At 47.1% G+C, this 23,416-nt stretch overlaps 7 protein-coding genes across 7 annotated transcripts; 3 read left to right on the top strand and 4 right to left on the bottom strand.

Moving 5' to 3' along the window:
* Positions 1 to 313: 313 nt before the first annotated feature.
* Positions 314 to 1,669, top strand: F9C07_10050 (arginase family protein; the record flags this gene model as incomplete). The annotated part of the gene is made up of 3 exons (XM_041289442.1): positions 314 to 436; positions 489 to 615; positions 669 to 1,669. The coding sequence occupies 3 exons, from the start codon at positions 314 to 316 to the stop codon at positions 1,667 to 1,669; spliced, it is 1,251 nt and encodes a 416-aa protein (XP_041142465.1).
* Positions 1,670 to 3,067: 1,398 nt separating this feature from the next.
* On the bottom strand, positions 3,068 to 4,038 carry F9C07_10049 (Rho type ras-related small GTPase; the record flags this gene model as incomplete). Its single annotated transcript, XM_041289437.1, has 4 exons — positions 3,068 to 3,127; positions 3,184 to 3,562; positions 3,739 to 3,858; positions 4,019 to 4,038. 4 exons carry the CDS (start codon positions 4,036 to 4,038, stop codon positions 3,068 to 3,070), a joined length of 579 nt encoding a protein of 192 aa, XP_041142464.1.
* Positions 4,039 to 5,876: 1,838 nt separating this feature from the next.
* Positions 5,877 to 7,913, bottom strand: F9C07_10048 (siderochrome-iron transporter MirC; the record flags this gene model as incomplete). The annotated part of the gene is made up of 4 exons (XM_041289436.1): positions 5,877 to 6,649; positions 6,706 to 7,440; positions 7,493 to 7,623; positions 7,693 to 7,913. 4 exons carry the CDS (start codon positions 7,911 to 7,913, stop codon positions 5,877 to 5,879), a joined length of 1,860 nt encoding a protein of 619 aa, XP_041142463.1.
* A 2,418-nt stretch (positions 7,914 to 10,331) lies between these two features.
* F9C07_2207000 (uncharacterized protein) lies at positions 10,332 to 13,299 on the bottom strand (the record flags this gene model as incomplete). Its single annotated transcript, XM_071509641.1, has 8 exons — positions 13,241 to 13,299; positions 11,901 to 13,170; positions 11,327 to 11,660; positions 11,179 to 11,264; positions 10,972 to 11,030; positions 10,706 to 10,773; positions 10,533 to 10,642; positions 10,332 to 10,424 (listed from the first exon to the last, which is right to left on the bottom strand). Exons 2-8 carry the CDS (start codon positions 12,132 to 12,134, stop codon positions 10,332 to 10,334), a joined length of 984 nt encoding a protein of 327 aa, XP_071363669.1. The 5' UTR covers positions 12,135 to 13,170; positions 13,241 to 13,299.
* A 573-nt stretch (positions 13,300 to 13,872) lies between these two features.
* Positions 13,873 to 14,735, top strand: F9C07_10045 (putative zinc binding dehydrogenase; the record flags this gene model as incomplete). The annotated part of the gene is made up of 3 exons (XM_071507327.1): positions 13,873 to 13,997; positions 14,106 to 14,137; positions 14,194 to 14,735. The coding sequence occupies 3 exons, from the start codon at positions 13,873 to 13,875 to the stop codon at positions 14,733 to 14,735; spliced, it is 699 nt and encodes a 232-aa protein (XP_071363668.1).
* Positions 14,736 to 15,047: 312 nt separating this feature from the next.
* Positions 15,048 to 15,950, bottom strand: F9C07_10044 (uncharacterized protein; the record flags this gene model as incomplete). The annotated part of the gene is made up of 2 exons (XM_041284611.2): positions 15,048 to 15,640; positions 15,860 to 15,950. The coding sequence occupies 2 exons, from the start codon at positions 15,948 to 15,950 to the stop codon at positions 15,048 to 15,050; spliced, it is 684 nt and encodes a 227-aa protein (XP_041142461.2).
* A 120-nt stretch (positions 15,951 to 16,070) lies between these two features.
* On the top strand, positions 16,071 to 21,180 carry F9C07_2277199 (cryptococcal mannosyltransferase 1-domain-containing protein). Its single transcript, XM_071510232.1, has 6 exons — positions 16,071 to 17,887; positions 18,560 to 18,734; positions 18,945 to 19,299; positions 19,351 to 20,051; positions 20,104 to 20,216; positions 20,267 to 21,180. The coding sequence occupies exons 1-6, from the start codon at positions 16,311 to 16,313 to the stop codon at positions 20,298 to 20,300; spliced, it is 2,955 nt and encodes a 984-aa protein (XP_071363667.1). The 5' UTR covers positions 16,071 to 16,310; the 3' UTR covers positions 20,301 to 21,180.
* Positions 21,181 to 23,416: the final 2,236 nt, after the last annotated feature.

Below are 23,416 nucleotides of genomic sequence, written 5' to 3'. Positions count from 1 at the left end.
TCGAAGATCGGGCCAATATAAATGCGGAGGACGAAAAGAGGAAGAGAGAGCGACGGGCGTTGGAACTAAAAGAAAAGTGACGAGAAGGGAAAGTCCGCACGATAGTCCTCGCGCCTGAGGCCCCAAGGCCCACTTTTCGGTGCCGAATGAATGGACGGTGGTTGTTCCTATCGATAACGCTTTCACAATCTCCATACTAACTATGCGCCTATAACTACTAAACAACTTTCCCCAGATTCAATTCTTCTCCTCTGCGTTTTCAAGTAACCTCTTCGTCCTATTTTGTTTTGCCCGTGCCATTTTATAATTCATAATGAAATATACCCTGGGGTTGCTGGCTCTGGCCGGTACTGCCTTATCTCACGCCCATCACGATGACACGGAAGTGGTTCCTGAGCACTTGCGTGAGGAGCTGTTGAAGAAATGGGATCAAGAGGTACACATGTGGCTCTACCTTACACGGTGACAAATCTGACTGATAATTCTAGTGGACATTTTCTGGCATTGCTAGCTTTGCGCACCTAAAACCAGTCAAATGTCTAATCGAACCAGATGAGCGATATGATATCGCCGTCATCGGAGCCCCCTTCGATACTGCTGTCAGCTACAGACCAGGTATGCACTCCGTCTTGCCTCCATAAATTGCAGAGGTTGAATTTCTCCTCTAGGAGCTCGTTTTGGTCCTCGTGCCATTCGTGCTGCTAGCGCCCGCCAGATGGCCGGTACAGCCTATAACACCCGTGCGGGCATCAATCCCTACAGCTCGTGGGCCACCGTCAAGGACTGTGGGGATATCCCTATAATTCCCTTCGACAATGGCGTAGCGGAGCGCCAAATGTACGAAGCTTTCCTCGAGCTGGGCTCACGATCTCCCATTACCCCTGCCGACTCCAAGTACGGCACTAAGGGCATCTCTGCCGGGAAGGCGAAGCTGGTCACCCTGGGAGGTGATCACAGTGTTGCGCTACCGGCTCTCCGTGCCCTGTATCAAATCTACCAAAAGCCCATCACAGTGCTGCATTTCGATGCACATCTAGACACCTGGAATCCCGTTCGCTACTCGGCATACTGGACATCAGAACAGTCGGCGTTTAATCACGGCAGTTTCTTCCACAAGGCGAGTCGTGAGGGTCTCATTTGCAACTCGACCTCTGCTCATGCTGGTCTGCGCACTCGTTTGACTGGTGTCACCGATAGCGACTACACCAACCCGGGCCCCGAGCAGGGATTCATGCGCATCCATGCTGACGACATTGACGACCTAGGCCCCATGGGCATCGTGGATAAAATAATTGAGCGCATCGGTCTGGATTCGGAGCAACCCGTGTATCTGTCGGTGGACATTGACGTGCTTGACCCCGCGACTGCCCCCGGGACCGGTACTCCCGAGCCTGGCGGCTGGACCACCCGTGAGTTCATCCGGATCATGCGCGGCATTGAGAAGTTAAACATTGTCGGCGCGGACATCGTTGAGGTATCGCCAAGTTACGACAACAAGGGAGAGACCACCGCTCTCGCAGCTGCCCAAGTGGCCTTTGAGATCATCACCAGCATGGTCAAGGCGGGAGCTGGCGAAGACCTGGGAGGATGGTATGGGCGCAAGGAAGAGAAGATCGATGAGTCTGCAAAGGAGGGAGAAGCGAAGAAAGAAGGCAAAGACGAGCTGTAAACCAGATACTATGACGCTGTAAATGACTTATGTTTGATGTGCGAAAAAGTGTAGCTAGTAATAAATGACAGACTAAATGTATGATGAACCATACTGTCCTAAGGTGTGCCCATTGAGCACTACAAGTAGTCATTCACATAGTGAAATGGGTCAGCGAGATATAGGAAAGATTATCACATTCACTGATGGTTGCGATTACATATTCACCACCGCAACACACCACATTCCTCGATTCCATCCTGATTGCTCCCTTATTCTGTATATTGAGCAGGAAACCTATTACCTTTCCACTGGCCATCATCTGCAGATAACGATCTCATTTCAAGACTCAAGATCAATCGCTGAGCTTCTGTACCTTTCTCAAGTCCTAGCCTCTCGAGAGGTTCCTCATTATAGACCGGTGCGGAGTTAACCATGTGAACAGACGGAATAGGGTCGGCTTGGATTGACTAGAACTTGTCTAGAGACCTACATGTTCGGCCAGGCAACCCTAATCTGGAGAGTCATCGGCGGGAGTAAGTGGAGAGTATCATGTCTTTTACGAATAGATATGAGTTTGCGCGGACATGTTTGAAAATGATATCGAACGGTTTCATGAGCCACTTATAACATGTCAGAATATTGGACCGGTTGTAAAGTCCAAGATGGATAACACCCACGTACCCTATTCCAAACTGACAATAATGGCTATTGGCGGCTGGAGCATGCGACCAATAATTACAAGCTTCATTACATTGGACCTGATTACGCCATGGTCTGTGAGTACCAAAGCCTTGGTGGTCACTGATGTATCTGCGCTATCTAGTTCAAGACTGTAACATGACAACGATAAAATGGCACAGCAACGTGACAGAAGGTGCGGACGTGACAACAAATCGCGAATATAAAGAAACAGATCAATACCATCAGCCAGCCAAAACAAGACGCCTCGACTTCCAACGCCGATAGAGACGATGAGTGGTAATAGAGAATCGAAGATGGATAAAGGAAGAGAAGGAAGGGACAGAAAATGATAAGGCAGTAGGAGAAGAGGGTAAGGGGAATATGGCAAAGGCAAGCCGGCTGGAAGATGAAGGTAAAGCGGTTCGGTTCGTCGATAGTCTCCGCGGCAGAGTTGGGAGGTCAAAATATCCCAGGGTATATCGGATCAATGAATGCCATAATTGGGCAACGAAAGAATACGAGGATGGCAATCATTAGAAATATCGTCTCGAGATTGGGTAACAGGTGGCAATCGACTCATGAGCTGTGACCCTTGATATCCATAACAGTTTAGTTTTATGCGCTTCAAAAACCTCGATCTTCCCGAAATATGCGATGTAGCTAGGATGCATCAGCGACACGATCTGGGTAACAGTTGGGGCAAACTAACCCTGCTCTAAAGAGATGCGTGTTCGATTACAGCAAAACGCACTTCTTTGACTTCTTAGGAGCAGGCTCGAGGGCGGCAACAATTGCCTGATTCATTCTGTCAGTACACAATACAAGCAGCAGAGCCAACAAACCCGACTCACCTCGTCAAAAACATCCTTGAGTTTATATTGGGTCAGAGCGGAGCATTCGACATATTTGACGGCGCCCAATTCCTTGGCCATCCGGTCTCCATCTTCCTTACGAATGGGCTGCATCTTCTGCCGAGAAAGCTTTTCGCGCACAGCAGAATCGTCGCGCAAATCAGTTTGGGTGCCCACGATTAGACAGGGGACACCAGGGCAATGGTGATGAACTTCGGGGAACCATTTTTCGCGCACGTTCTCGAAGGAAGCGGGGGATGTCACGGAGAAGCAGACCAAGAAAACGTCGGTCTGGGGGTATGAAAGGGGACGAAGACGGTCATAATCTTCCTGACCAGCAGTATCGAAAAGCCCCAGAGTGTACGGTTCATCGCCAATCCTATGAAGGCGTCGGGTCAGTCAATTGATTGCGAGAAATTGACATGTAATGATATCCGGTCGATGGATCCAACGACGCGTTATCAAGGCCACTGTCTGTCGGGATATATCACAGGCGCGAACTCCCCGTAGAAGTCGTTGCGCCTATCACGGCTCGAAGCGATCGGGTTCACTTACATGACAGTGACAGCATAGTTATCGAAAACGGTAGGAACATATTCCGAGGGGAACTTGTTTGTTGTGTACGAAATCAGGAGACATGTTTTGCCCACAGCACCGTCACCGACGACAACACACCTGGCGAAGAGAAATAACCGTGGTTAGCAGACCGCTGATTGATAATGGAACCAATCTCGGTAAGAAGGAACCCAACGTGCGGCATCAGAAAGGGGGGCAAGTCTGATGGGAGGAGGGAGGCAATGAGAATGACGATTCAAAAAGGAGCCAGCAAACGTACTTGATAGTGGCGACAACCATATTGTATACCTGGAACTACCTGAGGCTCCGCAAAGTGACTGTGCAGATAATCTTCCAAGGGTGTCTAGACCCGAGGGGACGATGAAACGAAAGGAGGAAGATGCGGTGAAGAGAATAAGGAGAGGTGTGAGGAGGAACCGATTGAGAACGGTTGTGGGGGAGAGAATATAAAAAGGGAGAGATGGGGGATTACAGGAGGCGCTGGATGAGAATGGCAGCAGCCAGGAGTTACAGCGGTTGTGGTGCGGTGAATGTCGACGGTGAAGGGTTGGTGGACGTTAGCCAATGTGGGAGGCAGAGGTGGAGGACGATAGGACCGTAGCACTAGTTCGGAGAGTACCTTAGGTAGAAAGAAAGAAAGCTGCCATGGATGGGGCAACCCGCACCGTTAGCTCATGTCGGCCTATTTGTCTAGACACTGCGACTAGCACGTTTTCATTGGGGACTGTATCGCCAGACAGGCAGAAATCATTCTGCTGGGGACATCAATCGAGAAATAATTATTAAAAAAAGCCAAATGACTACAAAAAGATAAGGGCACAGATTATAAGGGATACAAACAGTAATTTCACAAACCTTGTAAGTCCTTTACTTTTCTTTTTCTTTTTCCCTCCCTCTTAGTTATATACCTGAAGAGGCAGAAAAAAAAAGAAGAAAAAGAAAAAAAAAAAAAACCGGAGAAATCGCACGGATCAATTCCGGGGAAGGCCCTCGGTATCGCAGGAGCACTTTGAACACCTTTTTCCCCTCCCAGTTTCGGTATCCTTTAAATAGAGAAAATGCGACGAAAGTTGGAACGGCGAAAGGAGGGGGAGAAATGGAGGGGCCGCGGCAAAACAACCTGGGAGGGTAGAGTGGTAAGTAACTAGTGATATGATAGACGCAACACCCCACCGAGGATAGTTAAAGTCCCAGAGGATAAAATCCAATCAAGGGACTACGGGCGCAATTCAACTATATCAGGAATGAAGGGGGATGGAAGAAGTGGGAAGAAGAGGAGAACAACCACTTCGAGGTAGTATAATTGTATTCAAACCTTACGCATGGAAGTGTCACTGTCACAGTCCAATCACCGACTGGCGGTGAATGCACCATTCCAGTTAGTAACCATCACATACCGCCGTTCATTGAGGTAAATGAACGGTACCACGTATGAGGGGATCCTACTCCATCTTCCAAGCACTGTAATACACAACTCGATGATATCACCTTTTGCTAATTGCTGTCATATATCGGGAATATGGCTGTTTGACGCCTCCAACCATAGCTTTCCTCCAAATCACCTTTCTGCTTCCCATCTCCTAAATGTCCTTGTTTAAAGCACTAGAGATATGATACGATCGCGTCCTTTTAGCTACGGGTTTGCAAAGGAAAAGATCAAAAGAAAGCACGTGCATTGAAACGTTTCATCTAAGTCTAGTCATAATCTCATAACGTCTATATAAACTCCTTGAGAGACTTCTAGGGTAGTCGCTGACTCGAAATATGTACGGCTCTATGTGAAAGACATATAGAGACTCAATGTACTGATATCCGCTTACCCTCGGGATGAAAGAGCATAACGCTGATCGACCCACATACCCGATGATATATAAACAGCGCCCCGGCGTTTCTAGCCGGAGATGCGGTAAACGCATATATGCATAACCTTGTATGGACACGCCATATAGTGTTTGATTTGGGATCGGGCTGGATGGGACACCGCACAAACTGCTCCGCGTAGTCTGGTATCCTCTTCGGTTGCAGTAGGGAAGGCTGTCCCATATGCCAAATTTATGGGTGGTACCCCCGAGTATATATCAGAGGGTGCTGGAGAGACTGAAACTATTCAGACTACTTCATGGTTGTTTCGAGTGTCCTTCTGATTCGGATTCGTTTCCCGATAGGCCATGTCCGTTGTCTGAAACCAGATGGTCCCCATTAGGCCCGTCCACTGGTTCAGAGTTGACTTTGTCCAACCTGTAATTCTTCATCAAAAGACTCAAGGGTATCAACGGTATCGTCACGATCAGCGCCAACACCAACAGCTTATTCATAGTCTCTTGATAAGACCGGTTGATGGCAACTCTAACCGGTGATCCCATAGGAAAAGATAGTGCCTTGTCCAATCTCCCAAATATTTCCTTAGCATCCCCCTTATTCTCATCAGGGAGGTAACGCCGCAACTTCCGCGGAATGTTGTGCGTCCAGACGGCTCCTGAGATCGCAGCGCCAACTGCACCACCCATCTCCATAGATGTCAAAAACATTGCCGTAGCAGCCGCAACCTCCTGATGGCTAGCAGATGCCTGAACTCCCAGCTGGACAGGCACATTGAGGAGGCCGCCTCCCATACCAACCACAATCTGTGTCCCAAGAATTAGCGTTGATGAGCTCCCTTCTTTGCGGTAAAGCATCATCAAAAGAAGACCGAACATGTAAATCGCGCTTCCAATGGTCACATAGATTCGATAGCGTCGCGTGTACTTGATCAATAAGGACACTGAGAAAGCAGCAATGGTCGACGTAAACGCAAACGTCTGCGTCACACGGCCAGCCGTGGCGACATCATATCCTTGGACCACTTGAAGATAAGAGTAAAGATACGGTTGGACCGAAAAATAGAATGCCACTGTATGATGTTAGAAGAAAGGTTACACACGGGTGCTGTATCGGGAAGTAACCTACTAAAGTACCAAAAAGCTAAAGCGCAGCCAGCAAGCGCTGTGCGTTGCCTGAGAAGGTGTAGGGAAAGAAGTGGTTTAGGGGCAAACCTTTTCGAACTCTCCCACAGCGGCAACGCCAGTAAACAAACTATGCCAACCACAATCATTGCCAGGATACTGTCGTTCTTCCAGCCGTCTTTAGCACTGGCGGCAAGTGTGAGAGGCACCAAAATCAATGTAACTGCCGCCGAAAGAAGTATCAAACCAAACATGTCCAGATCGTACCAGGTGCGACGGATAACAGCAACGAGGCCACCCCGAGGAGCGTGTTTTTGCTTAATGAGGTTTAGCCTTTTAGCCTTGCGTTGATTCAACAATAACGTCAGCGCTAACGGGAGAAATGAAGCAGGCAGAATGATTGACCACATCCCGTAGCCCCAACGCCATGACGAGTGGCGCATCACTGCGTCAGCTATTGATGGTCCAATCCAAACTGTAACCAGAAACGGAAACTCTGGAAGGAGGGCAAGGAATGCCCTGTTGAGAAGGCTGCTGCTATCCGCAATGAACACTTGTTGGAGGATCTGTAAGCCCGTCGAGCCGGCGGAATAGAATATTTGAGCCGATGCATAAGTCTGGACATTGGTCGAAGCAGCCATTTGTATATAACCGAGAACATATATCAAGATGCACACGCAGAACGCTTCGAAGCGACCGAAGACATCGGCGATCTTAGCCATGGGAGGCTTGATGACAGCTACATACTTGTCAGCTGGATGAGGACAGATTGCACAATAAAGACTACCCACCATTGACTACATTCTGAACAACAAGAACAGTTGAAATCAATGAGTGTTTGCTAAATGCACTGGTGGCATAAGCAGAGAGTGACATGGTGGTCTGGCCTTCTAAAGAAGTACAGAACGCCATAAGGAAGATACTACAGCGAGTCAGTGCGACCAGTCCACTTTCATCAAGGAAACAACCACGTTGTACACATTAGGCATACCTGACATAAGCAACAACCAATGACTTCGTTGTCCAGGTCAAGTTGATGGCTTCAATCTTCCGAACACCTTCCTGCACCGAGTCATCCGATGTTATCTCACTGCCATGGTCATCGCTGTCGTATCCAGTGGGAAGGAGTTGCTCTCCTTCGTACTGATCGTGTCTCTCCATTTGATCGAGTGTGCCATATGAGGGGCCTGAGTGGGCGTCAAGTAAGGGCATTGCGGCTGAGCCGAGAACGTCAATGAAGAATCCTGAACGACAGCACCGCGAGTGATGTCCATTTATCGGATACGACTATCGAGGCGGTAGTGGCGTTCTGTGGGGGCACGAAGATGTAACGACACTCAAAGTCTCACAATCGAAGGTAACAGGGTTCGAAAGGTCTGGTGTATAAGCCGAAATACTTGAGCTGACGGAGGAAGATATGGACGATCTGAACCAGCCAGACCCTGAAAAAGCAACGCGCGACTAGTCAAATGGGGGTATCTCAAGGGAATCGGAAACGAAACAGGAGAATGAATATTTGAGGGAAAAAAGAAAATGAGTAAAAGGGAGAAAAAGAAAACCCCAGGGCGAACAGGAGAACAGTTAAGTGAGACGTCAGGTTGGGTATCGGATTCGCAGGTTCGTTAGGTAACTGATACGGATGACGGCACGCGGATCGTCAGATCTATCGTACAAAGGGGCAGAGCTCTAAGCAGGACTCTAAACTCGGGGTGCTTCAGACCAATCGACTCGATCGACAAGGGGCACTTATGCACGCCGACGTGGGATGGGCCACAGGTTTAGCCTATGGGCCTAACGCCCGAGGCCCAAAATGGTAGGGTGCTTTCCGATGCACCGAAGGGTTGGTAAAGTGATGCCTATATTATTCCAGTCGATATAGTTGAATGAATATGAAAAGCCTCACTCGAGAAGGCAGAGTTGTGGCAGAGCTTATCCCTCGGACTCGAGCGCACATTGACCCCTCAGTCATACATGTGAGCGCACGGGGCAGCACAGTATCGCACGTAGTTGTCGTCTGTGTATTCAAGCGCAGAGGATCAAAGTAAGTTCGAGACTGATCAGGGGGAGAAAACTGGATTGCAGCCGAAAATGGTGAAGAAGTGGGGAGGAAGTGGCAAAGCGACCAGGATGGAGGGATGTTACGCAGGTGGATAAGACTTTTGAGAATCAGATATGATAAGATCACCTGGTTCGGTCCGAACGGAAGCTACGGATTCCTATAGGTTGGCTTCTTACCCTGCATCGGGACATCAGTTGGATGAAACGATAGTAGTATTTAATTCCCCATGAAAGGTCTCACCCATGGAGGAATATCAAGAGATAAAAATACTATTCTGCCTGTCTTTGCATGCCTATTTTACTCAGAAGAGACGGTCAGCTGACGAATCATTCTGGAATGGAAGCTCCTCCACCATTCCTCCCCCTTGCAGCACTCAATAAATACCGAGTCGGACTTCATTGGTCTTTCAGGAATAGCTCGCATGACTAGGTTCAGTGATTCAAAACAGCCCAGAAGAACCAGGAATGTTAGCGTTAGCAATATTATACAGCCCCCATTCAGCTATATTGGACGTATTGTAATGATCCCTCCAACAGCAAAGAGTTGAACTACCTAAAGCCCGCACTATCCAGTCTCATGATTGGGGGAGATGACATTCGGGTCATACCGCTCCAGTATCCAACGAAACAGCTCATGTCATGTCATTTTTATTAAACCGAAAAGAAAAAAAATAAAAATCCCTCTTGCTTTCGTGTTTCTCCTCGACCCCTCCTCCAACAGAAGAAACGGTTCTTGGTATGAGTCAGTCTGAGTAATAATCACTCGAGATAGACCGGTAATATCCTCGTAGCCACTCCACGATATTAGATTATGTTCCGATTTCCACCAGAAGCCGCGAGTACCGCGAGCTGAACGGACTTGTTTTTTCTTTTTTGTTCCCTTCTGCCGAAGTTAAAATAAAATCTCCACTTACTCTTACAACTAATGTCTTGACCGTCCAGTCAATACGGATCTTGAGGTCGCTAGGGAGGGAAAATAATAATAATAATAATAATAACAATAAATTAAAAAACAAAAGAGAAAAAGGAAAAAGAAAAAGGAAAATACCACAGGGCCACTCAGTCCATATCAACCACTCGGTGGGTTTTGTTGAATTGTTTGGTTGCTTGTCTTATATTGTTGTTGCTTCCACGTAAGATATTTATTTGCCCTGCCCAACAGTGGAAATTGGTTGACAGCAGTCAGACACTAGCATTCAAGCAAGCATTGATTTCCAAGTTTTCGGAAGTGACTTGGCGGTTAACCATCGACATTTGATTCTATACTATTTAATTTAATTTTATTTCTTTCTTTTCTTCTTCTCCCCCTGTGTTTCCCCCAATTCATCCGTTTCTCTACTACATTACTTATCACAGACAGTCGTGTGCTACTATACATATGCCGCCTACACGCAGACCTGAAGTGTCTGTAGCTCACAGAGAAGTCTTATAGAAACAGCTAAGTAATGCTTTTGATTGGATAGAAGCTACTAGATACCTATCCAAGATCCTGATTTCAACTAGAGCTAACGTAAATGGAATTTTTTGGTACGTCCTGCATACTACTACTGGTTTTATATGTCCCTAGATCTCTCACATATCCGGATTTTCGGTGGAACCATGTGGCTGAACTTTCAATTTAAACAAACGGTTGTCATAACATCTTACTTCATTCAACCTTAGACTCTGCAAATACATATACCTTATTAGCAAAAGCAAAGCGCCATCTCAGATCTAGGCTAGCAAGTCAACATGCGTCAATTGACCTTGCGTTTGAAAAATATTATTTCTTACCCGAAGCCCATGATCCCTCAAGTCGGCAGCGCGGTCAGACGTCTTCCATCCCGTTTCACGTCCAATAAGAGCCAAGTGCTTGAGAAGCAGTATCTTCTCGGCGGCGAACTCTTCCACCGAACATGCACTGCGACTGTTCTGGTCGCCAGGATAATAGACAGCTCAGGACGTACCTCTGACCAAAAATATGGCCAGCCTGACTACTGCGTATAACAAATCCGGGAACCCGCTAGAACGGTTCCTGCGATGTATAGAGGTTGTAGTTGGTTTACCCAATTCGCACTAGTTGACCTTGATGTTACTTTTATTTCTTCCGTTGCTTTTTTTTCTCTAGCCAGAGTGTGATCCTCCTTATACCCTGCTAGGCAGACAAGACTTAGGGCGGCAAGGAAGGAGGAGAATGGAAGAGGAGTAAAGGTCGAAACGGGCCATAGCTTACTGTGATACATTTGAAATGGATATTCCCATCAATTCTCGAGCGTGCCAAACGGGGCCGACCTTAAACAGACAAATAGTCAGCTATCATCCTTAGTACCTCCAAAAGAGCGAACGACTCCGCTCCCATAGCAGACGCGCCAGCGCTCGTATATATAGTATTGAAGAGAGCGCGGAAAGACCTAGCAACAAACAGTTTTTATTTACTTACCACCTGAGACGAGCGGGCCTGCACTGTAAGAAGCCCTGCCTGCAACAGTAGGATGCATCCGGCATGGTAGAAAGTATTACCACAAACTTTCCACGCACGTTAGACACATTGACCGGTCGATTAGTCGTTACTATCCACAAAAACTTACCTGGGGATGACTGAGTAAACGCAACGTTAGGCAGGGTATTAGAGGGTGTGTAGTCGCTCCTTAGTAGCGGATAAACTTGTTTGGGACGAAGTTGATACCACTCTTGAAATTCGTTCCATAGCACTGTCATGCTGGCCCTAGGCTCCGACTCGGACATTCTATTAGACAAACTGAATGTTGCCAGAAGATTGACTATCTTCGCAAATACAAGGATAGCCAAGTTGCAGTAATTTTCAGTATCGCCGTCCGCCGCGGCTGATACAATCGACATGTCGTCCATCCAGAAGTCGGTTGGGACTAGTGTTGTTTTACCTGCAGGAAGCTGCCCAAATATCTGATCAACACAGCTGTTAATACTTCATGAGCCTGTAATACATATATTACTAGGAGGGGCAGCTTGCCAATTCGCGCAAAGGCCCAAAAGCACCACTTCACGATGCCTCTACTCGACCCATTCCATCCATTCACTCGAAAGAGCCCGGCACATCCCTGTAGATGACATTAATAACTATACGATCCCCGTTTGATACCAAGCAAAGAGATAAAGTCGAGACTTAAGGAAGTTAGAACATACCTTCAAGTGACGCCTCCACTCGGACACTCCCGAAGCCATCATCTCATAAACACATAGCAGAGCGCAAGTCGCTAGCACCGTGGCATCCGCCTTATTAGGATCCTGGCTTATGAGAAGCCGGATAGTGTACTGATACAGTTCCAATGTTACTGAATTCTGACGCTGTTCAATGTGGCCCAGTTGACGCGAGGCTAGGGACATGGCAGCGGCCACAAATGAAGCAGACTCAATCATGGAGTGGATACTCTGTGTTGTGAATTGCCTTTGACTATCTGTGGTCTCACACCAAGTCCCTGTTCCCCGCAGATAAGATGAAATCAATACAGCTTTCTTGGCATCGTCACTGGTAGTAAAGGTTCAGGAAGCGAGGATATAATGGAAGAGATCGCCTGGCCTAGGGAAAAAGGCAGAATATATACTTGGGTGGCGGAATTTCTCGACAAGTCACACAATCTGGGACCCAACAAAGAAGATGAAGCAGGATCTTCAACGATAGGGTTTACAGAGACTCCAAGCCCCTGTTTTGAGACAAAAGATTCTCAGCACTGGTTATGTCGCCGGCTAGCCTTAAGGAAACTCCATGAAGCCGCTGGAGGATTTCAGGAAAGCTAATATAGGTTTGACCCGGGCCTGGGGAATATGTGATCCTGGGAAGATGTAGAGCAATTTTTCTCATCCTGCACCTCACCAGCAAGCTCTAAATCCCCACCAGTATCCCAGTCACGAGTTTGATTTAGAGGTGAACCCCGGGGTGTGTTATCGACGACGTGATAATCCCGGATAATATCGTCGGTCTCATCGATAATCTGGAGCGTTCGTCAATCACATGAAGAGAGACGTGTTATGCATCAACCTTTCTTCAAATAGCTGGCTAAGCGACACGCTTATCACAAGATAACGTACTTTTATGGGTCTCTGTAAACATTGCAAAAAATGGTGCCATCGTTTCTCAATAGCCGCCAAGGTAGCCGCTTCCTGATGTGATAACCTAAGATTGCGCGAGTTGTGGAATGAGGCCTTGAGGCTCCGTGGGCAAGTTAGGCTATGGGACTCGCAGCTCTTACACTGGGGGCGTGCTCCATCACCTGGTGGCGGTAGGAAACGTAAGCTGGCAGTGAGTGACCTTTCCCCATATCATATGGTGAAGAGACAGAGAATAAGTAGGTACGACAATCTACCTACACTTTCTACGACGGATGCGGCAACGAAGGCTGGAATATACATCATGATTAGCCCCAAACACAGGTAAAGGAGCAAAACAAGGAATGTACTAGAAAGAAGAGTGCATGTTAGCCAGAACTTGACCTTTTTTTTTTTTTTTTGACCAGCATACTGCTCACTTTAGCATGATATTAGGGGAGAGTGGAAAGAATTAATGGCTGTCTTTCCGATCTGCTTTCAAAGCACTGTAGGATATCTTAGAGTTATTCAGTCCATTCGACGATACTGGCGGTTACACTTACCCTGGTGTATGCTTTGGCAAATCCAACCGCCTCAAAAAGGCTCCACATGTACCGGTTGATTCGTGGAGCTATGTCAACCACTGACACATTCAGTCAGGTATTGTTCATGTTGATATATGAAGACAGGAAATATTATAGAGTCAGATCTCAATTATCGGTCTTCTGCTACTACCTAGCATGATCTGTAGTGTCAAAAGCTGGCATTCAAGCATCTTCGGGGAATCAAGACAGTTCCTGACGTTATAAACCTGTGGGGCTGCCCCTCTACTTCTAGTAGCTTCAGTATACTCTCATGACCAGGTCTTAGCGGCGCTTCTACTTGTATGTAAAGGTCAAAGTGTTTTTGGGGAATAATTCACCAAAGCGTCAGTGCTCTTGCAGGAGTGTTTCAACCATGCTCACCCTCGGTCCTCCGTGCACTTCAACAGGTGTACTGATTCAAATAAGAGATCGTTCCTACTAGACTTAATCTGACGTTGTATACATTCATCAAGCCAGCAAATTGTATAATGACCACTCAATACAGCTCATCTCAGGTCGTTCGCACACCCGAAGGCCAGTCACCGAAACTAGTTAGAGAGACGATTCCTGTCCCATCACCGGGCCCTGGACAAGTGCTCGTAAAGTGTCTCATGTAGCTCAAAACCCGACTGATGGTAGGGGTCCATTCGTTTCAATTATCTCTTATTTCCATTCTACGTAAGGCATAGGCTGATCCAGCCTTAGTTCAATCTTTTGACAGTAATGCTTTTGGCGACGGAACCGTGCTAGGCTGTGATTTTGTCGGGGAAGTGGTTTAAATTGGCGTGGGGGTACGCGATTGACCAAAGGTGATATCGTAGGGGCATTGATCTGGGGAGGGGAGACCAAGGGACTTGGTGCATACAGCGAGTACTGTCTGGCCGACCAGAGAATTGCTTTCAAAGTACCTACAGCCCTCTCGCGTGAAGATGCTAGTACAATTTCTCTCGCTGCAGCCACTGCGTGGCTCGCATTATTCTCCCCAGATTATCTCAATCTCGACCGTACTAACGCACAGGGTACAAGTGTGCTGGTATGGGAGGTAGCAGTAAGACTTTCTTTATCGCTTCAGAGATTCCGATTGTCTAACGTTATCTGGTGTGAAACAGCCAGTGTCGGTCTGTACTCTATCCAAATCGCCTCTCTTTATGGGTTCGATGTAGTTACTACATGCAGTCCCCATAATGCAGAGCTAGTGCGGTCATATGGTGCAAAATATGTCTTCGATTATAAGGATGAGAAGGTGGCAGAGGAGATCCGAAAAGTCGCCCCCAATATCTACCATGTTTTTGACACTGTTGGAAATCAAGGTTCATCGCCGACAGCATCAATCGCAGCTCGACTAGTCTGAGGGTCACTTTGATCTCTAGAATTGACTCGCTTCGGAGAATTTGAACTGTTCTGCTACAACTATTAATGCACTGACGGAAGTAGCTTTAGCTGTAAATGCATGCTCTATTCTCACTACTATTGAATTCAGTACGTTGGTACAAGTTGACGGTAGCAATTGCAGGTGTATCTCCACACTGGCATGCTTCTATGTTGATAGCACTACCAGTATGCCAGAGTGTTGACGAATTAATCATGCAGTAAGCATTTTACATCCACACAAAATCTAATAAACATAATGGTTATATCCAGGTCTGCCTATCTGCCCGCCAGATCAAACCGTGTCAATAATAAAATGGCCGAAATTGACCACCAGATCCTGACCCTCGTTAGAGGGCTTCGCCGCGTATAGTCCCACCCAGAGATCTTGGACGTCCTGCTCCTCGAAAAACCAAGTAACCTCACGTAGAGGATTCTTCTGCACACCTTCAACTAAGTAGATCCACAGACTGTCGTCTGACTCTCTGACGATTTCTAGCGTTGCTGCTCCACCACCTGACGGGACCGGTTGTAAACTCCAGTCCGCAAATCTATCCTTCGTAACGGTGCTCAAATGGGGTCTACCATGAGTGAGCTCAATACCCGTCTTGACCCATCTCCGAGGACCATTTGCGCTATTCAAAACAAGGATGAGTCCACCTTGGTCGTATTTGTCTTTCCAAAAGGCATTGAAGGCAACTCTAGCCCGCTTGAATGAGTTGAGCGGGACGCTCTGGTATAGGATCGGAGCGTTGAATCTCTCCGTGGATGGAGGTTTTGACCATACGTCCGTTCCTGGAGAGGCTTTTATTATGAATTCGGCAGGAAGGGTCCCATTACCAGGGACCTTTTCGCTAGAGTTGGCAAAGGCAAATGTTGACATGATGGCTGTGATACTTTTTTTTTTGGCTCCCAGATAACGTTTATGATGCAGGAGGTAACAAGGAATGATGATGGAAACGCGACCCAGAAGACGGTTACCCGAATATGAAACTTTAGAAGAGGAAAAGAGAAACAAAGGGGAAAGGTAAGGAGGAAGAAGAGGGAATATAAACCTCCGCATACGTCACTAGACGGTGGTGCTCCACAATTCCCCCCAGTACAGACAGTACTTGATCATGACAGTCATGACTCTATGCCCGGTGGGGTTTCCGACGTACTCGCGTTCGGCGAGAATAGGAAGAGGAATACGGGACATGTCGGTGACATGTGGACTTTTTTCTTTTTCTTTTTTCTTCATTTATGGATGTAAGTGAAACAACCTTCGTCTAAATTCGTATCTCCTGCATGGGAGGTCCGAACGAATGCCGAAGTCAATTGTCGATGATGTGATCCATTGGTTGTTCTCCGCACCATTGATTTAAGCAAATGTCTTGGCGGTCCAGATCGGCTGACATAAGCCAGACCATCCCGTTTGGGAAGATAATAGCTTCAGCCTGGATTGTTAACTTTTCTTTGATGCCTGGCGATGGAAGCGTGATTCTGTTCTTGTTCGGACTAACCACCTCAGATATGGGCTAGGCGGATGTTTTCTTCATTCATGTGACGATCATTCGTCATGTCTTCTTCCCGATTACTTCATCCTGACGAGTATGAACTGGAAACTCGTTCCTCTGCTGACTCTCAGGGGAGCTTCAACTTAGACGAGGCCGACTTTGAGTCGCAGGTTCCACCTCGACCCAGGCGACTCTTGCGCCGGGTACCCTTTCTATCGCGGGTATTTGCTTCGACTTACTCTGGATACCGTCGTCTCAAAACCTCCCGGCCCTTGATCTCGGCTTCGGCGCGACCCAGTTGTTTGCGACGCATCCTGCTTCGTCGGGCCTGTTTCTACCTACATGCCATCGTCGGTATTATTCTCGCTCTCCTTATCCTCACTGCAATCCTACGGCCCTCGTACACCCGACTCCCGCCCCATTATACAGCGCTTCGCTCAGCCGTATCACATTCAAGCGCCTCTGGCCGGGGAAACCCTGGCAATGAAAAGGTTTTCATAGCTGTTAGCTTATATGATCGTGGCGGGAAGCTAGCGCAAGGACAATGGGGCTCTACTGTCCTTCGACTTATCGACCTGCTTGGCGAGGATAACGTTTTCCTAAGTATCTACGAGAATGACAGCGGACCGGAGGGGGAGAGTGCGCTACGAGCCCTGGAAAAGCAGGTCTCAAGCAATAAGTCTGTTATTATTGAAGAGCATTTTGACTTGAGTAACCTGCCTAGGGTGACCATTCCTGGGGGTTCTAAACGTACTAAGCGTATCGATTACTTGGCTGAGGTCCGGAACCGAGCCTTACGGCCGCTAGAAGAGTCTAAAACGCAGTACGACAAACTACTTTACATCAACGATGTTTTGTTCGATCCAATCGATGCCCTTCATCTTTTGTTCTCTACTAATGTTGATGACAACGGTATCGCCCAATACCGGGCAGCGTGCGCTGTTGACTTTTCCAACCCTTTCAAGTTCTACGATACATATGCAACGCGTGATGTGCAGGGCTATGGTATGGGTCTTCCATTCTTCCCTTGGTTTACCTCCGCTGGAGGAGGGCAGAGTCGACGGGATGTCTTAGCAGGAAAGGATGCGGTGCGGGTCCGCAGCTGTTGGGGAGGAATGGTGGCATTCGATGCACGATTCTTTCAAGGCGATGCGAAGCCGGCAGTTGATATGGGAGGAGAACAATTCCCTGTTCGTTTTCGTTCTGCGCCTGACTTGTTCTGGGAAGCTTCTGAATGCTGTCTCATCCATGCCGACATCGAAAAACCGCCCTCGAATGGAGATGAGATCGTAGACACCGGGATCTATATGAACCCCTTCGTACGCGTGGCATACGATGGCCGCACCCTGTCTTGGTTGCGGACGACTCGACGGTTTGAGAAACTCTACTCTTTTATCCATGACATTGGTAGCCGTCTTGTGGGTATGCCTTGGTTTAACCCTCGTCGATCAGAAGTTGGCGGTCAGGCTGTTGAGGAGACGGTCTGGGTACCGAATGACAAAGGCGATGGAGACGGATCTTTCCAGACGGTTACGCGAATTGCTGGGAATGACGGTTATTGTGGACGACGAGGGCTCCAAGTCATCGTCGAGCATCGCAAAGAGGGCCAGGACGGGTTCGAAAGTATACCAGTACCAACGTGAGCCTTCGACATGATCTTCTGCCGGGGTGTTATGTGCAAATATTCTTTCTAGAATATGATGTATGATGACTAACTCACTCTTCTTCTTGTGAAACACATTTATGATATCAGAGACGTACATAATGAATGGTCAGAAGCTACTACTAGAATCCAGCAGTTTCCCTCATAATAACCTAAAGTTTCATTGAATGTCTGATATAAAGCTTGAACTAAATTTATTGATTGTCACAATAGGTGAGCATGAAAGTCATTCGTGTGTTTGTCAAACCACAGATATTGTGTTACTTCCCTTTGATATTGTCATTGATCGATGTTAACTGAGAGATATCAGTCATCTCTTCATTCACTGGGTGGCCAAAACAAATGGCATACGGATGCCATCGTTTGCAGGTCAGTAACAGATGCTTGCCTTGGGCCACTCCCTATAAACCCAACCCCCCCCCCCCCCTTCCTCTTTCTCCTGGTCCCCATCTTTCCCTTCTTCTTTTTCTTCTCTCATCACGAAGCCTCTTGCCGGAGTACAAGAACAAGTTCTATGCGCTTATTCACTTTTCTCCTTACCGTACATAGCATCATCATGCTGTACAACTTCCTGTCACATATCCATCAAACCCTGCGCTTGTTCAATCCTGTGGTCAGCGTCTTGTGCAAAATCTTAGATACCCTTAGGCTCACAATCATCATGGCAAGACCATTTGAGTTCAGCTCAAAAGTCACCGGTGTTATCCATAGTGTATTCGAGTCCTTCTTGGAGAGAAACACTGCTCAGGCCCTAGATGAGAGTCGCCACGCTCCCCCATCAGAGGATCAGGATATCGTGACCTCTACATATAGCCCCTCCACGGTTTGTTTTCTTTCCCTCTCTCTCTCCTTCTCTTCTTTAACCACTCACCCACCCATTTGCCCTTTTCCGTCTTCCCCTCCCTTTCTACCTCCAGCAACCACCGCCTCAATCCTTAACGTAACGTTACTGTTCTCTGTATCCATCATTGTCTTGTCTTGTCTCTTCTCTTTCTACTGGGAGCTGATGTGCGGATCAATAACACAAAAACAGTCATCCGCCGCTGGCTACAGAACCCCTCCCGTCTTTCACACTCAAAGTCCCTCTCCCTCACTCTCATCCTCCTACCATTCTAATATTAGCGACTCACACACTTCATCTGGTGAAAAGCCTCCCGCAAAGATGTATCCCATCGCCGATGTCGATGACACAGCAGGGTTTATGGCCGCTGCCAGGGCTTTGAAGCTCGACCCGAATGCTTATAGGAAGGTATCCTCTGTGGTTGCTGCTTCTGAAGACGCGTCCAGTGAGCACGGCAGCCTCTCTAAGTCTCATGACGACGCCAAAAACCCTACCTCAACTGATGATTCTGTGCTCACCTCCACTCCCAAAGAGCCCAGTACTCCTGGTAAGTCTTTGAACATGCTATCTGTCTGAAACACAACTCACACTGCTGCAGCAGAGTTTCAGGTCAAGGGCGATGCCGATTTTGCCGGCCCGGGCAATGACAGCACGCTCACCAACTTTGTTGCAGAGCCCATGCCTCTCGAGGTCGTTGAGCAGTCCAGCACGGCTGAGTTCGTCTCGGCTGACACCCTCGTTACCACTTCCCATGCTTCCGTCGGAGAAGAGGATCGTGAGCACCAGGCCACCTTTGAGACCTGGGGTACTCCAGAGATCCGTGACAAGCCGGGTATGACCTTGGTCTTCATCCTGCACTACCGACCTTTGCTAATTGGCTCGTTTCTTGCAGCTGCTCGCGTCAGACGCGTTATCATCAGGGGCTTGCCCTCCACCTGGAAGACTCCTGCAATGGTCCTATCCTTGATTCACGGCGGCACTATTGAGAGTATTTCTGTGGGTCCATCTGGCACTGCCCAAGTTCTGTTCTGTGACCCCGAAGCGTGCAAGGCTTTCTACGATAAATACCCCAACGGCATCGATCTTGATAAAGAAAGAAAGGTCACTGTCTTCGTGGAAATGGGAAAAGAAGTCGACGTTGTCAGCTCTCAGCTGTCTTTCAGCCTGTCCACCGGCGCCACTCGTGCTGTCCGTGCTGTTGGTGTTGACCTCGATGTTACGATGCGCCAGCTTTTTGATTTGGCTGCCGGCAACCATCGTAAGGTTGAAAAGATCCTAGACAACTACGTTCCCGGCGAGGTATGTACCCATTCTTGAGAAGCGATGTTATATTGGGTATTAATATATGTAGGCACGCAACGTCATCTTCCGTTTCTGCAGCATCGATGATGCAGTTCGCTTCCGTGCCGTGCTTGTCCGCAACGAGTCCTGGGAACAGTGCAACATTCAGTATGCTGCTGATCCGTAAGTACCTTGCGATGTCTTATATTAGCCGTGACTGATTGTACAATCAGGTGCGAACTTGCTACCGGCTATCACACCAACTGAGTCATTCACTCTACAGCATGTCACATAACAGCCTTGGGAGGTAACATGATCATTTCGATACATGTTCGGAGGATAAGTATCCAGAAAAACAAGAAGAAAAAAAGGTCAAACAAATAACAGATAAGAAAAAACCATGAGAATTCATGCCGGGTTGAATGACGGATTTCATGTATTTCAGCTCATCTGCAAATAGCATACATAATAAGAGCTTTCCTTCCTTCGCAGCTCATCCAAAAAATCTGTCCACATATAGCATCCGGCTATGATTATGGTCCGCCATGGGGATCTAGTAAGTATTTTAGAGGTGATCCCTCTTTTTCCTGACAACAGTCAACCCCATTCGGCAGTGTCTTTGGATAGATGATATTGCTAGCACCTTTTCATGCCATTAATCAGGCCACAATATTTACTCTTGCAGAAAACCCTGACCATGATCCACGATAGTGATGTACTATCAATGTAAACTGATCAGCCAGTAACAGCGCAGAACTCTTACCGTTCAACTCCTCATTCACCCATCGTCGACGACGTGGTTCGCTCAACACTTGTACTGCAAGAAGTGCTATATCAAAATACAGAAAATTGTGCTTAACATACCCAGGTGCCGTGGATATGGATCTATATGAATTGCTCTTACTCGGTTACTTGGACTTCCTTTTTGAGGCCTACACCAAGGTATTCACTTCTAGGGGAAATTGCATATATCGACCGCAAGAACATCATAGAAGATAGAGATCCATAAGGCTTTAAACTCCCTAAAATCATGACTCTCTACAAGCGGCGCAACCCCTGCTCCGTACGTGCTAGAAGTAGGCATGGTTCAAGGAGATTAAGCAAATCTGAGCATCAACTACTGGAATATTGTACTCTATTCAATGACCTTAGAGACGTAGATGTATGATATATTAACATTGCAGTGCGGCAAGCGATATTTCTTACCGGGAGAATCAGAATATATCTTGACCCCATGCTGATGAGCGAAATATATAATGAAGAAACTACTCGTAGCACCCATAATTGTAGAACAATACTACACAATGGCAACAGTACTTGACCCTTTCGACTACATATCGTCATTGCGGATTCAATATCACCCCACAGAAGATATACCCACTACTTAGAGTACACCTACAGTAGTAACCGTGTAATTCCCGACAAAAAGAAGAAGAAAAAAAAGAAACTAAAAAGCAATCAAAAAAGAGAAACCGAGCAAAATATACAGTAGAAAAGTAAACCGATATCCATAAATAATACGCCGATTATAAGTGCACGTATAAATATATACATTAAGGTACCAGTTGCCCTGCCCTAACGCAAGCAAAACAGAAAAAAATAACTCAGGTTAGGGTTTGGTCCTGATGTTCAGCTTCATGTCAGCAAGGTGAGAAAAAAAAAAAAAAAAAAAATTGGCTGAGAAATAAAAGCCGTTGGAGCTAAAGCAGTATCCGCAGACACTATCCCGAGACAGGTTGTATACCACGAGAAAGACACTAGACTTGCGTTAGGAAATAGTCGATCTCTCAGAGATCAACATGTCGAATGCCTCTATCGATAATGATGGGTTGGGTGGAGCAATGGAGGATTCGCAGATTCCGTGAGGAATTGCATGAATAGTATTGTGTGATCTTCGTTAGTTAGCCGCTTTGAGCTGCAGAAACATATGTATGTCCATATATAGATTTCTGTTATGTATCATATGCCCTTGCTGTTGGTCAATATTGTTGATTAGGGTGCTGGGATGATGCAATTGGTGACATCTCATGTTATCCAGTGTTTGATTACGAGTACATCCTCACTACCTTGAAGATATCCAAAGCGTGCAGTCGCTGTGAGTGTGTATGTATTTGTTCAACAACTTCTCGGTACTTAAGATACATACTGTATGCTTGTATGTCCTGGACCTAAAAATCAATACCCACATGGAGTACCATACAGAACATAACATGACCATGGCAAATTACAGACCGAGATGAATACATCAAGATCGGCCTGAAAAAAGCTCGGCCGGCCGAAATTAAACCTGATCTCATAATGATAGCATAATATCCAGTTTCCTGCAAAGAAACAAGAAGACAGAAGATCCTAGTCTAGAAGGGCCAAACGACCCACTCTAAGCTCGTACATATACGCGGTGAACCAAGTCCCAAACAAGACACAAGCTTGATACTGGCTCCGTAAGAGGCGAAACGGGAGACACACAAAAAGCCGTAAGGTCCGAGTAACCCCGATATACGGAGCGGGGAATTCATCCGCAATTCCCGATCGACCCTGGTTAGCGTGGAGAAATAGTGAAGTAAACTTCATGGAGCCTCCAGGTACCTGTACATACCTACCCTAAACACTATGCTAGAGAAGGTAGGTACCTATACGAGTTCTGTTTCACATATTCCCGGTACGGAAATCGCTCGAGCCTGCAGAGTTGGCTATTGAGGAATTCTAAAGTTTCGACAGGAACTGAAGATGGATCCATCTCGGCTAGCATCTCCTCTGTGAGTAAAATGGACGAAGGCAAAAGAAGGCGACTGAATTGGTTGCGGTGGGGGCCAATTCCGATGCAAAATTGACACTACGTATATTTATTACCTTGTCAGAATCGACGAGCAGACCATTTGAAGATCGCAAAAACGCGCCAAGCCCAAGGCTTGAGCTTTTTGTCTTGAACTCCACCCCAAGGAGGGGCGAGCAGGTGGAAGTTTAATTTTTTGATTTTTTTGTTATCATTAGTATCCATTTGCCTGTCTGAGTTACTGAAAGACATGACGATGGAAGTCTTAGGGAACACCTCTCTCGTACACGACTAACGAGATTTGTCTCCGCCCCCGTGGAGACCATGGGATCCTGTGGATACAACTTCAATGCTGAATCAAGTTACTGCTATGGGGTTTAAAATACGGAGATCGCCGATGGGTGTGAAGAAACAAAGAGTTTGAGGTGGTGGAGCGAGAGAAGGAAAAGGCTTCAATACTATTGATAGCAAAACATCAACCCATATTTCCGAGGATGTCCATGGGTATTGAGGCGGGTACCAGTTTAGTTTCCCAAGCAGAATGAGTGGTACGGCCGAAATTATATCAGAGCATAATATTACTCACCCAACGCTATAAACGTACACAAGA

The sequence above is a fragment of the Aspergillus flavus genome, chromosome 2 (genome assembly GCF_009017415.1).
Source record: "Aspergillus flavus chromosome 2, complete sequence".
NCBI classification, from domain to species: Eukaryota; Fungi; Ascomycota; class Eurotiomycetes; order Eurotiales; family Aspergillaceae; genus Aspergillus; species Aspergillus flavus.
This window is presented reverse-complemented; position numbering and strand designations above follow the sequence as displayed.